This window comes from Phaethon aethereus, assembly GCF_964289735.1.
Source record: "Phaethon aethereus genome assembly, chromosome: 1".
Taxonomy (NCBI): domain Eukaryota; kingdom Metazoa; phylum Chordata; class Aves; order Phaethontiformes; family Phaethontidae; genus Phaethon; species Phaethon aethereus.
In genome coordinates this window covers 163,754,876-163,768,861 of record NC_138575.1, presented here as the reverse complement: position 1 = coordinate 163,768,861, position 13,986 = coordinate 163,754,876, and the positions used below count along the sequence as shown (strand labels likewise).

The window sequence follows — 13,986 nt, the reverse complement described above, 5'->3', positions numbered from 1 at the left end:
CTATGGGCCACTGAGATGTGCAAATGGGTCTCTCACAGGAAAGGGCTCCAAAGCTTTCTCCGAATTCTTCCAGTTGTGAAAGTTTTCTTTGTACCATTCGACTAGTATGAAGAGAATGTTGATGAGACAAGTTGACCAGAGATAACAGGGAAATTAAAATATTCCACAGCTATCATAAGACTAACAGGATGCTAGCAGTTCATTATGCAAAATTTTAACCTATATTTAAAAAAAAAAATCTAAACTAGATTTTATAAATTCTTTATGCAAGACTTATTCTAGCACTAAAAAGTAATTAAATCTAGTACCTGATGCTATTTTATTGTGATTAACTTTTTTTAATAAGGTAAATTCACTACTTAAAAAGCAGCCAATTTTACATAAAATTAAATTGTTAAATTCATTCTCTTTAGCTTCTCATTAACTAACCTATATACCCATTTCCCCCCCCTTCCCTCCTCCCATCACTTCTAAATCAGTTAGTGTAAAAGGCATCAGTCCTACTTGTTTTCTTTATTCCTTCTTTCCAAGGCACTTTAGGTTTCCATCCTAAGTTGTGCATTTTTTCTGAATTCATTGGGTATCTCAGGTCATTGGTAGGTCTGATGAAGTATAAAATGCACATGGAAACAATTTGTTTAGACTTTTTCATTGATGAGAGATGCAGTACCTCACATTGTCTTCAAACCAACAGTAGGTATGTTTCAATTTTGAAAATTCCTATCAGCATGAACAGATTATACTGCCTTTAAAAATACATGGCAGTTGAGTGCAACTGCAACAATATAATTCAGTTTGTACAGCCAACTACTTGGAATTGACTAGAATAAATATGAATTAATAATAACTTATTGGCACAAAAATGAATGCAAAACTCAAATCGCTGCCAATGCAATTGTGCATTTGCAACTCTTTACACAGGCACTATGCAAACCAGTGTTTTCCAATATCAGCATTCACGTTTTTCATCCTGAAAGCCCACAAATTTTTACATACCTCAGATCTGAAACACATGGACTTCCAAGTATTGTCATTACAGTGCTTCATTAGCGACACAAACTTAGTAATACTGAATATGTAAAATCCCAGGCTGCAAGTTTCAAAACAGAAAGAGGTTCCCTACATTTAAGCATGGCACAAATTTCAATTCCACAATCTGGCAGTTAGGTAGTCTAGTCTAGCATTCCTGCATTACTGGCACTAGCATACCGAATAGTTAAGATACACGTGCAGACAGAAGCCAGCTACTTATCACCATTATTAAAACATGCTAATCTCAAGCAGAAGGAGAACTAATTTTTCCATGGCAAATAACCCCCATGACCTTTAAAAGCCACTCATTATGGAATTAAATAATCATTAGTTAGGTATCTTAAGAATCTTTTATAAGGCCTCAACATTCTTCAAAATACATATTCCTAAGTGGTTAGTTTTCCCAAGCCCATTTATGTTTCAACATTAGTGGACAGGGCCCAATACACATGAAGAAACATCTCAATCTGAATTACAAGTCCTACTGAACACTCACATCATGTGAGCCAAAGGCAATTTGTTCAAAGTCCTGCGATACACTCAGATAGGATTCTGAAGAACACTACCTTTTAAAAACAAAAATTAGTACATTTAAAGACACTTCAGTCGACATGATAACAATCCAAATGTGAACAGAGAGTGAGGATTCTAAAGGCCATAATACTACTTAACTACTGTCAGCAGATACATCATTTCTAATCACTCTGGAGAAAGAGAGTGATATCTAAAGTAAGCACAGACTCATTGCTGCTGCAGAAAAAAAATGGAGATAAAAGAACAGAGCCAAACTAAACCTAAAATTAAGGACAAAAACAAACAGCAAAAGCCTGTTTATAAAAGCTATCCATTTTTGCTGCTGCCCTAACTTTGGCACCTCAGAGTTTTACACCTACTTTTGAGATAGCAGTTTCAGTAAGATTTGAATCTAAAATTAACTGCACTCCACAGGTGCATATTTCTGCCTGTGGAGAGTGGGTCTTACCTATAAAGCACATCTAGGTCTGAACTAGTCACATTAACATCAAAATACTAAAGCTAAATGAGAGACAATGGGATTCATCTCTCAGGTGATGCTGAATAAACTATCTAAACTACCCTTAAGAAAGGGTTTAGCTACTGTGTAAAACCTATCCTTTTCCCAGAGCAGACTTCAGTAGTGAGAAGGCTAAAGAAAGTTTGGAGATAGACAGGTCAGCATTATACATTCCTCTTCAAGACATACACTCTGACTCTGATCAAAATAGTAAGTGGAAATCCTGTTTTTCTACAGTGTTCTATATGGATCATAGGTGTCAAATCCACTAGAAAAAAAAATTAAGAAAGCAAAACAGCTCTTACTCCCTCAGAAGTTTTCCCTCCTAGACAGCAGAAACAGTTTCACAAAAAACTATTTGGCAAGAGACCCAGCAACCACTAGAATAAGGCTATCCTGTGTGTGCTTCGCTATTTTCTTACCTGTCTTTGACATAATCCATCCAGCGCTCTATTTCAGATTCCGAACTGGTCTCCTTTATCTGTCAAGAGGAGAAACAAAAATCATCCCCACACATCTTGCACTGTCTTAATATACATTTAAAAGTAGATTTAACAAGATCTAAGTCCGTAAAAGCAAACAAAAAAAACCCCACAAACAACAACAAAAAACACAACCCAGAAATTCTCTTTTGTCTAAAAAGAGTTTTCAAACTATTGAAATTATCAAAACTATCTAGAACAATTCCAATACTTCTCCTTCATCTGAGCACTGCCTAACCATTCATAATCAAATTGGTAGATTTTAATAGTGCCCCATTCCCAGACCAAAACTGAAGCAGCCAGCATGAAAAAAAAAAAAAAAAAAACCCACAAAACTACCAAATGGCATTTAATCATTATGCCAGTGATGTCCCTGTCAGGCTAACTGATGCAGCAGTGCAACGCACATGAGCCTGTACTGCAAACTTAAATAGTTTGCCCCCCGAAAGGGCAGCACATAGTTCTGCTACAGCTATCTTCTAAGACCCAGCGCAAGCCTAAGCTCTCTCAGAGCTACAAAAGGTTTAAGGTAGAATTGTTCATATGAGCAATGACTGGTAAAGAAAAGCATCGTAACTGTTTACTCACTAAATGGATTAACTCCTTTGCAAGCTGGGCAATGGACATCTCAAAGTTAGTTCCAATGTTATAAATTTCACCTGGCTTCCCCTCCTTCAGGACAATAAGGAATGCTTCTACCACATCAGTTGCATAAAGAAAATTCCTTCTTTGAAGTCCAGACCCATGAATACAACTTAAAACCAGGAAAAAGCAAGAAAATTTTGTTATCCTTAAATAGAAGGATTTGGTTTGTTAGACTGTGTTTTAAGCAGTTTGCCATTACCTGGAAGTATCTTAAGTAGCTGACATGCAAACAATCCTTTAGTTTAAGGAAATCCTATTGCTAAAATAAGCAACTCATAACTTATTTATGAAATTATAATTTCACAAACTATGCCACTTATAACTGTAATTACAGGTTTATAGCACAAAAACCACAAACAAAAAAGCAAATACATACCATTTTCTGTTCTGTTGCAACAAAGATATAAACTTTGGAATAACCTACGGAATTGAACAAAAAAACATTACTCTGCTATTTTAGAAGCTGTTATTCTGCAAAGAACATGGGACTTCACCAGTAGGTATCATTAAGTATTTCAATAAGACCCTTTAAATACTTTTGAGTTTTCTTAAGTCTTATCAAAGAATGCATCAAGCCTAGAAACTGCAAGGATTTTGGGGTGGGGGTTTTTTGTTTGTTTGTTTTTAAAAGTAGATGCTTCCATTGTGTTGTAAAGCTTATCTTGCTGGTCAACCATTACAGATCAGTAGTTACACATGTGACATTTTTACCAAAGAAAATGGTTCCATTACTTTTTGCACACAGAATTGCCCTAGAGTTTAACTAGCGGTGACACAGTTTAGAACATGGTTTCAACACCCAGCAAGTTTCAGTAAATCTATAGACTCTTACTTTTTGACATTAAAATAGTTAAATTCCGACAAGAACCAACAGAGAATTTCAAGATAAGTATACGCAGATCAAGCGACAGCCACTGGCTTGCAGCATAAAGATTTACAGTATTATGTTCTGCTACAAGCTTTCATAGTGTCCCAGAAACTTCACAACAGTTGGCCCCGCTAGTAAAGCTTTTAAACTGAATCCATTAGAAAGCTATTACAATTCTTTTAATTTTGCCAACTTACTATTATAAACATAGGAGCAGACATCCTAGGTAAAACTAAAGATCCATCTAGCCTAGTATTGTGTTCTTAGTGGTTAATTAAAAGTGGATACTTAAGGAAGAATATACATAAACGGAAAGCAAGTAAGTAGTGATACATCCCCTGAATATAGTCCCAACATCATGCAACCTGTAGTCAGACATTTCCCAAGTCATAGATCAGTGAAAAACATATTTTTAAAACCATTGCTTATCCTCCTGCAATAGTGTAGGGAAAATGAATTTATTTATATAAAAAAACAAAACACACAAAAAGCAACTCAAATAACTCACCAGTACTGCAAAATATAGCTACATTTCACAAAAGCTCCAAACTCCAAAGAGTATATCTGATTTATCACTATCATTCCATCAGTGTATTTCCATTCACTAGCATAGCAGGTCTTGATATTGCCTACAAAGGCAACTCCCTCTCACCAATAGCCATTTTAAATAGTTACCCTGCAAGGTATGTATGGACACACGCAAAGAACAAGTTGTTCTGTGCTACTTCTCACCATGCACCCGATTGCTATAGCTTCATCTTACCTATTTTCTCTAGAGGTTGGAACATCTCCTACACCAGACACATATTGCTCTCTCACAATTTACTTTCTGAAACATTTACTTCCGTTATTAAACATTCCTAATTACACTCATGACACGTGAGTTAATGTAATGTGATGGGGAATCCTGCCAGACACAGCAGTTAAATACCCTTTTAAAAATTACAAAACAAAGTCACTGTAGTAAAATTCATGTAAATAAATAGAAATCTCTAATCGATGCTTTACTGACAACGAAAAAATGCATTCATTGTGTTGATGCTAAGACATACTAGTTTGACTTCAAAATATATGATCACAAGTAAGCATGAACAAACATACTTACAAGACAGTGCTTTTTTTTCAAAAGCCAGTCCATTCTTATGTGAAAAAAGTAACGTAATTGCAACCCTGAATTATGGTATACTGAAGCTCAGAGTAAAGCATAGGTTTAACTTACTTTTTCTGGATACTGGTGTGGTCCGTAAACATTACTGGTCCGTGTGATAACAGCTGGGAACTTAAGCATGAAACATGCATGTGATTACATAAAAAAATACATACCAGTAAAAATCTGTAGGCTTCTTGCTGATCAATAAACTGACACACCCACAGCGCTTATTCAAAAATCTGCAAGCCCTTACAAACTTTAATGAATATAGCTATCCATACTCCTGTCAAATAGGCAAGAGCCTCCAGCCTTCTCACTCTGTTGGAAGCACCACAAGTGACAAATGTTTGTAATCTCTGAGTCTTGCTATGGAACCACCACAGGACATTATATACATCTGGTTGACTGAAGACTGGCTTACTACTTCTTATTCCAAGAAAATGTCTCAGAGTCATTAGCTGTTGGGATCACCCTGCAAGGGCTCAACCTTAAGGAGAAGGAGCTGTGGCACTGAGAAGCTGGTAAACAGCTGGACGCCTGCAGGGCTTGGCCTTGAGGAGAAGGAGCTGTGGTAAACAACTAAAAGGAAGTAAAGGAGCGTGTGGACACCTGCAGGCAGCGAATCCTGACTGTGAGAGAAGCACGTGGACTGTGTGTGGTAACCAACCAGGACGTATTTTGTGGCGCATGAAAGAGCTGTAACTGCATAAAAAGCAGACACTTGTAGCAATAAAGGTCTTTGGCCTGAATCCCCGCCAGAGTCCGTGCCCTATTACTCTACAATTAACATCTTATTCAAGCCAACTTCAGTGAAAAACAACTTAGCAGAAGGACTTGTCAAGAACAAAAGACTAAAGTATTCAAAATTTTAAATATTTTCACTCAAGTCTGAGTAATGGAGGGGTGTTCTTTCTGTTTGTTTTCGCTTTCATTATAAGCCTAGTCTTAATACAATTTGAATTTTGCATATTCTACTTCTCTATAGATGGATTTCCTCCAAGCTTAACACTGTTTTTTTTTTTTTAAGTTGCTGACATTCTCTTTTACCATTTTATCAAAGAACATTTTTAGACATTACAGTTCATATTTCAGAAGAAAATTAAAAACATTTGACCTCTCCCCACAGTCTTACAGTGTATCTCCACCAGTAAGTGGTGGACATCCTCCAACAAACCCAAACTACAAAACCAGCAATCAGAAAAGAGGGGGTATTGTACGGACTAGTACTGATTTTTCTCTTATAAACATAATACAGACACTTAAGTATGATGTGCAAGCTTCAAAAATTCTGAAGCCCAACTTACGTGGTATTTTTCCCAGTAAAACTGGACAAAACACTCTGCAGCTGCTTTAGAGGAGGCATAGGGATTTGTTGGACATTTTGGTGAGGATTCATCAAATTCCTAAAATGAGAAGAGAAATTTGCATTACTCAATTTCTTTCGCCCAGATAAGTCTTAAAGTTACAAAAGTGCAGTTGCAACCAAAATAAAAATCCCTAAATATCCAAGCCCACCAGTCTGAGAAAGTCACCTCCCCCCTGCCACTTATAGCAGAAGACCAATAACAAAAGACAGTCTATTTATCAAACACAGGAGGTGGCCAGAATACCAGCAGTAATATTTTTATACTTCTAGCAGAATACCTCACAGTAGCAGGTCCTTACTTTTTTGTCTTGTGAAATAATCACTGTTGCCACAGTGAGGTTCAATCCTGTTCAGGCTGATACTGCCTCAGAGGGCCATTGCATGACAGCTAGCAAACTGACCTTTCATTCCTAAATAAAAGGAGTCCATTCTCCCTTTTCTATAAACTGTATTTCTATAAGGAAAGTAGAATTTCAATCCAAAGTCCTCCAAAGCAAGGCTTCAACAATTCTGACCTGTTCCCGAACAGCTAGCTTCATGGCTTCCCTGCCACTTCTACCTACTTCTCGCCTTGGGCTGGGGAATACAATATTGAACCAAAGAAAGGAGAGATTCTACACTGCCTGAGGTGCAATTCATAATAATCAGCTTAAGATGCGAGTAAAAGACTCACTGTTCTTGTCTGACCTTTGCCTCTGAAATTAAATTGACCCCTATTTACTTTTTGACCTCCCCCCCTCCCCCCGAAAAACTCTCTTCAAGAACTTCTACTATGATGCATAAAGAGAACAAAAAACAGATTAAATGAAAGTGCTCTTTTCAAGGCCCAGAGGCAGAAAAAGTTCACTTGAAGTTGTCTCAGCCAAACCACTGGTCTACATGCAGGAAAACAACATCCTTGGGTATCACAAAACTCTACAGACTGAAGTGGTGTTGAAGGTACTGACAAAGACATTGCAACAATAAGAAAGGGCACATGACTTTTCTTAAAAACATTAGTATTTTCATGGATTATGACACAAGACTCCTTGGCCGTTATTCATACCTTTAGAAAGAAAAGCATGCAGAATTTGTGATTTAGCTCCGTAAAAAGACATTTCCTGAATTAAGGTCAGGCATAAATTGTCAAGGAACAAAAAGATTTCCATAGAAGAATGAGAAATATCTACATTTTTATTCCAGTAATACAGGAACCGCTTCCTGTTCAAATTGACAGTACCTACAGTTCTGTTAGTATTTTAGCTAGAGTATAAAAAAGTTCCCTGCCTGTCAAGTTCATAGTCAAGGCAGAGCAGGAAAAAATTTGGGAAGGAAAAATAAAACAAACAAAAAAAAGAACATACTGTGCACATTACTGAAGTCTCATGAATGCTCCAAGGAAAAATTTGTATAATACATTCCTTTGATACTATCTCTGAGAAGTATTCCCATGTCATTAATGACCCCAATCTCAATGCTTTACGTAATACATATTGAATATAAAACATGCTACAAAAAAAATTCATGACAATTTTGGTACTTAGCTTTCTAGAAACAACCAGTGGTTGCTTACAAGTTCCTGTATCGTCAGAAATAGCTCAAAAGTCATACATTTACAGAGGCCAAAGGAAGTTAGATTGACTTTGTTTTCACTGTTAAAAGCAAGTAAAGCTAGAAAAATCTTCATGCACTTTCAAACTCACCTCATCAGTGCTTCCTCCATATACTTCATCTGTGCTGACATAGATAAACTTCTCCACATTGGCTTCATGCGCAGCAGCAACCAGTACATTAGTGCCATAAACATTCACATAGCTGAACTCCAGGGCATGCCGAAATGAAAGATCTACATTAAAAAATCCAGACAACTGATGAAATTTCAGAAAGATGCGGCTTCCTATTGAACAATAATATCAGAGGCTGCAATATAGACTGGGACTTTAGCACTAGTTCTTTGATTGTCAGGTAACAAAGTCATTATTAAATGAAGATACTTTCTACACTTACTTGAAGACAAAATCCTTGCTGTCAACAAGTGGCTGGAATCAGGAGTGAAAGCTTGTTGGCTACGAATGGTTCCATTTGAAATAGCATTATCTAACTTTATTTTAAGTGGCAGCATGGCTACATCCCCTTCTCCACTAGGAAGGGCCAAGCTCAGTAAGAAAGTATCACTCAAAGACAGTTGTAAGACGTAGTAAGATATACCTATTACTGTTAATTAACTATCAACTGTTTTAATTCTTAGAATCGTACCACAGGCCTAATGACTTTGGGCATATTCAAATCTGTCAATTTTGAGAAGTATTTTCCTGGAAAATTCTTCAAGGATTTCTTCTCATGATGAAAGGAGTATGGCAGGGATAGTTCTCATTAATGATATTACTGAAGAGTTGTAGTCTGAAATAGGCACTTTTAAGTGTAAGTCATTCTCTCGCTTTTTAGAATCCAGGCAAGAGTCTGAGGGGAGCTATGCCTAATCCTTTAGCTTCCACACTGTGTTTTTTTCCTGTAAGGTTGGAGCCAGTCAAGTAAAAACTTAAAACTATGTGCAAACCCTTTTTCCATTGTCTTCAGGACTCCACCAGTACACTGTCATGTGTGTCGAGATGGAATTTAAAAATGGAATGCAAAAAAAGAAAGGGCATTACCATTTATGCACAATCAAAACAGACAACAGTCAGATGAAGCACTTTTTTAATTAAGGCTGTGAACCCCTTTAAGTTAAAAAGGCCAACAGACCTTGAATCATGTAGTTTGTAGAGACAAACTATCCTTCTTTTATATGAAAGGAAAAGACCAAAAAAAAAAAATCAGTATATATTTCAAACAAATATGGAAAATGGAAAATAATACCAAAACATGAAACAATGCTCACCTACATGTGTTTGGGCTGCAAAATGAAGGACTATATCTATTTTCTCAGTCTGGAAGAGCTGTTTTATAAAATCAGGTTCACAAATATCTCCCTAAGTAGGGGGGGAGGGGGGAAAAAATCAAGTTATTTTTGATAGAAAATAGTAAGCTTTCATTTGTACTAAGTGTCACATAACAAACCATTACAAAGGAAGCACAGGATACAAATAGCACTACCGACTGAGTTTTGGGCAGTTTATCAATGCTGTGTCTAAAATAAGACCAGATATACAAATTTCACACATTTTGAGCAACAGCCTCAACAAAGCTTATTTTAGGATTTATATTACTATTTAACATTAGAAACAGCATCATCCCCAAAATATACACAACAGAAGTATAGTACAACAGAAGTATAGTACGTAGCTTGAACGCTGAGGTTGAAATGGCAAGTTCCCAGAGCAAGTTAAGTTACTGGAGTCTGGCTAACAGACAGTGACACCTAGTGGCATTATAAAAGGTGACATGAATTTCCACTTCTGTCAAAACAGACAGTCAGATGTCTTGCAAGAATTTTAGGTTTTGTTGTTTGTTCTGGTAATTCTCTTTTTTTTTTTTTTGTCTTAAGTTGATATATTTAGGGGAAAAAAAAGAGTCAGGCATCGACACACGAGCCATTCATTAGTTTGACATAGAAGCAACAGCAGCTTTTAAAGGTAAATACAAGCTGAGAAAAAGCTTTTGACATTTATCTGTTGGCTCAACTTAAACAAGACAGTACCTGAGAAGAAGGGGTGTCTTGGGGAGGAAGACCTTTGTATTTTTAGTGACAACGCAGTTAACTAAAAATAGTTCAAATGCACCTATGTTTTAAGAAGTTCTCAAGCAACAATTCTTAACAACAGCTTCAAAGTATTGTATGTCAGAAATGGAAGATTAACTGATTTTCCTATTTCTCATCCCCGAACAGATCTGTAACACTCCAGTAAATAGTTCAGGCTCATACACTATTTTGAACTAAATAGTTACAATTACTAATTTTTTTTTTTAACTGAAATTCAAACTCGATACACCTCGTGCTAAGCAACAACAGAAATTGTGACAAAACTATCTTTCATACAGCCCCTTATGCAAACTTTCAGAACTTTTTCTTCTTTACCTTTCAAACAAGCTTCTTTTCTACAGCACCACTACAGCATTTATCCTTCCTGTTCTTTCCTAAGGCTAGTAATAGTGTTATAGGTCTAATCATGGGGCTTGTCCATCAGAGATTGTATTTTCCAGCACATTTTTTCCTATCAGTGACTGCTTGGTTGCGTGCAAGTTCTGATCAGCCTTCTTTCCCCAAAAAGAAACAAACAAAAAAACCACATAACCAAACAGAAAAATTGGAATGAATTATACTGTTTTAAGTTCTGTGAGGATATATTCCTACTCTAGTTCAGACGCAGTATAGCTACATCATTCCTTGTTACTATTTACCTGCCTCACATGGGGATCTGGTTGTTTGCAGAATGCGTCCTAGAACTCTGTGCTATCCCCAGCAATTAAAGGTTAATATATATCCAAGTAACACGGCTTTTTTTCTAAAGCATTCATACATTTCATCTCACATGCTGGAAACTGTTAAAAACATTAGGAAAAATAACCAAAAATCCAGTTTTGGCATGCTGAAACTGCCTACATTTGCTTAGCAGACATCCCTTTTCCCCTCATGCAACTTCTATCCCAACAGCTCGGAGATAATCCCTTAATGAAATAGATGTAGGTTCACAGAAATGCAAACAGCCATAGGGGTCACCAAACAGGTGAGGACAAGTTCAGTTCCCAGCCTTGCTTGAATCTAACAGATATATTTAACTCACATCTACTACCTCTGACAAAGTTGCCTGGAAGTTGCTCTTTCAGAAAATTAAACTGCATTTCTCCTGCAACCTCGGGCAGCCCAGCTAGACAGAGACCAGCATCAGTACTGACTTTCACAGAGGGGCAGAACCTCAGCATACAAATCCAGCAATCAGAATGTTTATCTGAACAATAAATCTGAATCCATCTCCTGTCTGAAGACAAAACTGGGTAAACAGTAAACTAATTTACTTGGCAAAATTTTAAGAAAGCATACCTTGAATGTTCCCATGAGACCCTGTTCCAAAACAACTATCAACAGCAGGAAAAGCAAGGATGTAGCCTCATGTTTAGTGCTAACAGAACAAGAAAGAGCGTGTTGCACACTATGGAATATGACAAGTGGCAGTCCTTCAAGGTGCAAAATCTAAGATAGTGTCAGAGAAGCATGGAGGAACTGAATCTAAGTCCATCTCGTCCATACCACCTATCAAAAGTGAAACAATCACCCCTAAAACCAGTCATCTCCATAATCAGGCTTTTTCCAATTCTGTACCTTTATTATAAAATAAAATATCTCAACTTTCAAAAGACTACTTCATGAAGGGGACAGAACATACTGCATATTGTCACAGACTTCTGCAGGTGAAATATGAAGTCTATTAACAAAGGTAAACAGATGACGTAAATGCCATGATGTTCATGTGATCATCACATACATTGGCATATTATGTACAGTGGCTCAATCTTGGGGGAGGGGGGCGGAAATCAGTAAGAAGTCAAGTTTCCTAGAAGAGAAGGCTTTATCACCTGGATAAACTTGTAGTTTTCCTTCTCAGAGACAGTTTCAAGATTCTTCAAGCTTGCACAGTAGTCGAGCTAAAGAGAAATACCAACACAATATCAGTAAGTGGGCTTTGTGAAAGTAAATAAGCTAACTTGGAGCCAACCTAATTACTAAAAAGTTTGAGAACAAAGTAAAAACTTCTTTCAAAAGAAAAGCTAATTTGCAAGGAGACACAATGAAGCTTTAAAAAACACAAAACTCTGAAAGAACTTCTGCAGTTAGAATATCTTAAACAGAAGTTTAGAACTTCAAAAGCTTCCTTTTTTTTTTTTCAAGTAATTATTTGCAGTGGGCACAAGACTTTCAGTATGAACAGCAGTTGATTTTTTTTTTTTTTGCATAGGAACAAATAGATAGTCAAACAAAAATAAAGAACAATAATCCATACAAATTTCAACACGCTCTAGACTGCATTAAAAATCATTTAAAACAGTTCTCCATATCAGGAAAGAAAACAAGCTACTTACCTTATCTAGATTTATAATCAGATAGTTTGGATAGTTTTTCACAAGAGAGACAACTACATGTGAGGCACTGTAGGATAGAAGAAAACATATTTTACAATTATATAGTTAGCTTTAAGGTAACAGAGACAACAAACCACAAGTAAGTTTAGCAACATCAAAAGGCTTTGCAGGTAGAGAGCGCTGTACTCAAGACAGGAAAAAGAGGAATTCACAGATATATCTTAAGACATGTCAACATTATTCTACTGATAATGCCAATAACTGCATACTATCAAGAAGTTAAAAATCAGAGTAAAAGTTTATGCTATAACAAAAAAAGCAGCACTGCTCACAGCCACCTGAAAAAAAAAAAACCACCCAAACTGTTACATGCTACATTCAACCGCCATTCTAAAATACTTTTATACTCTTAGGTATTAGGGAGAACTAAACAGCCAACTCACAATACTGACTCTCAACAGTGAACTCTCCCGACACTGCTGCTAGGTGTAAGAAAAAACAACAGCTTGAATGCCAGGTGGCATTTCCCTTTGGTACAGTCTTGTGTAGAAGAAGCTCACCTTGAGAGTTCAGATTTAGCAGGGCTTATTCACACCTCCAAACCCCCTAAGCTGGGGGTGCACACAGAAATGTGGTCCTATCACAGTTTCGGACTCCGAGCACGCTGATGGGCTCAAGCTCAAGACAGATCTGAACTTGCTCTGTCCCGAGTAGAGCCCACAGCACTGGGGAGCGGAGGTGGGAAAGAGCCGCTGGCTCAAGCGCAGCCACCCCTGACCCTACCCCGGTTGAGGCACAGCACCGGCTCCCACCACCAGTGCCGGGAGGTCCCTTCAGCGAGCACCTTCCCGTTGGCCGCGGGCGAAGGACAGCCGGGCAGAAGCCCAGCTCGCTCCCCAGCACTTACCGCCTCAAACTCCGTCACACGGGAGAGCCACAGGCAGCCTCCGAGGCCAACCCGGCCCCGCAAGAACGGCGACGCCCACCGCAGCCTGCGCCGGAGGGACGGCGGCCCGAGGCCTCAGCCAGCAGGCCCGAGGGCGGCGGGCACCCTCCAGCCCCCCCACCTCCGCGTCCCACCCGCGCCCCCAGAAAGGAGGCCGGCGGTCCCCGCCCAGCCCAGCGGGGAGGCGAGGCCGCCACTCACATGAACCCCGCGCCGCCCGTCACCAGCAGCCTCTTCTCGAAGACCGACAGCCCCGCGGGGCCCGACGATCCAGACATAGTCCGCGCCCTACGGCGGCAGGCCTCACACCCCCACCTTGCGCCGCGACCTCACGACTGCGCATGCGCAACCGGGAACGGCAGCTGTTACTTCTCCCAGCCGTTTCCTAGGCAGGGCTGGCGACTGCAAGAGCCTGCATGAAAAAACGCCTCCCTCTCTCTCTCCCCCCCCTCGCCCGAACGACGGGGCTC

At 38.6% G+C, this 13,986-nt stretch overlaps 1 protein-coding gene across 1 annotated transcript; it reads right to left on the bottom strand.

Annotated features, from left to right (window-relative positions):
* On the bottom strand, positions 1-13,794 carry TGDS (TDP-glucose 4,6-dehydratase; the record flags this gene model as incomplete). The annotated part of the gene is made up of 12 exons (XM_082012501.1): positions 1-101; positions 505-602; positions 2,488-2,546; positions 3,136-3,301; positions 3,569-3,612; positions 5,280-5,339; positions 6,515-6,613; positions 8,259-8,401; positions 9,434-9,524; positions 12,067-12,135; positions 12,571-12,637; positions 13,718-13,794. The coding sequence occupies 12 exons, from the start codon at positions 13,792-13,794 to the stop codon at positions 1-3; spliced, it is 1,074 nt and encodes a 357-aa protein (XP_081868627.1).
* Positions 13,795-13,986: the final 192 nt, after the last annotated feature.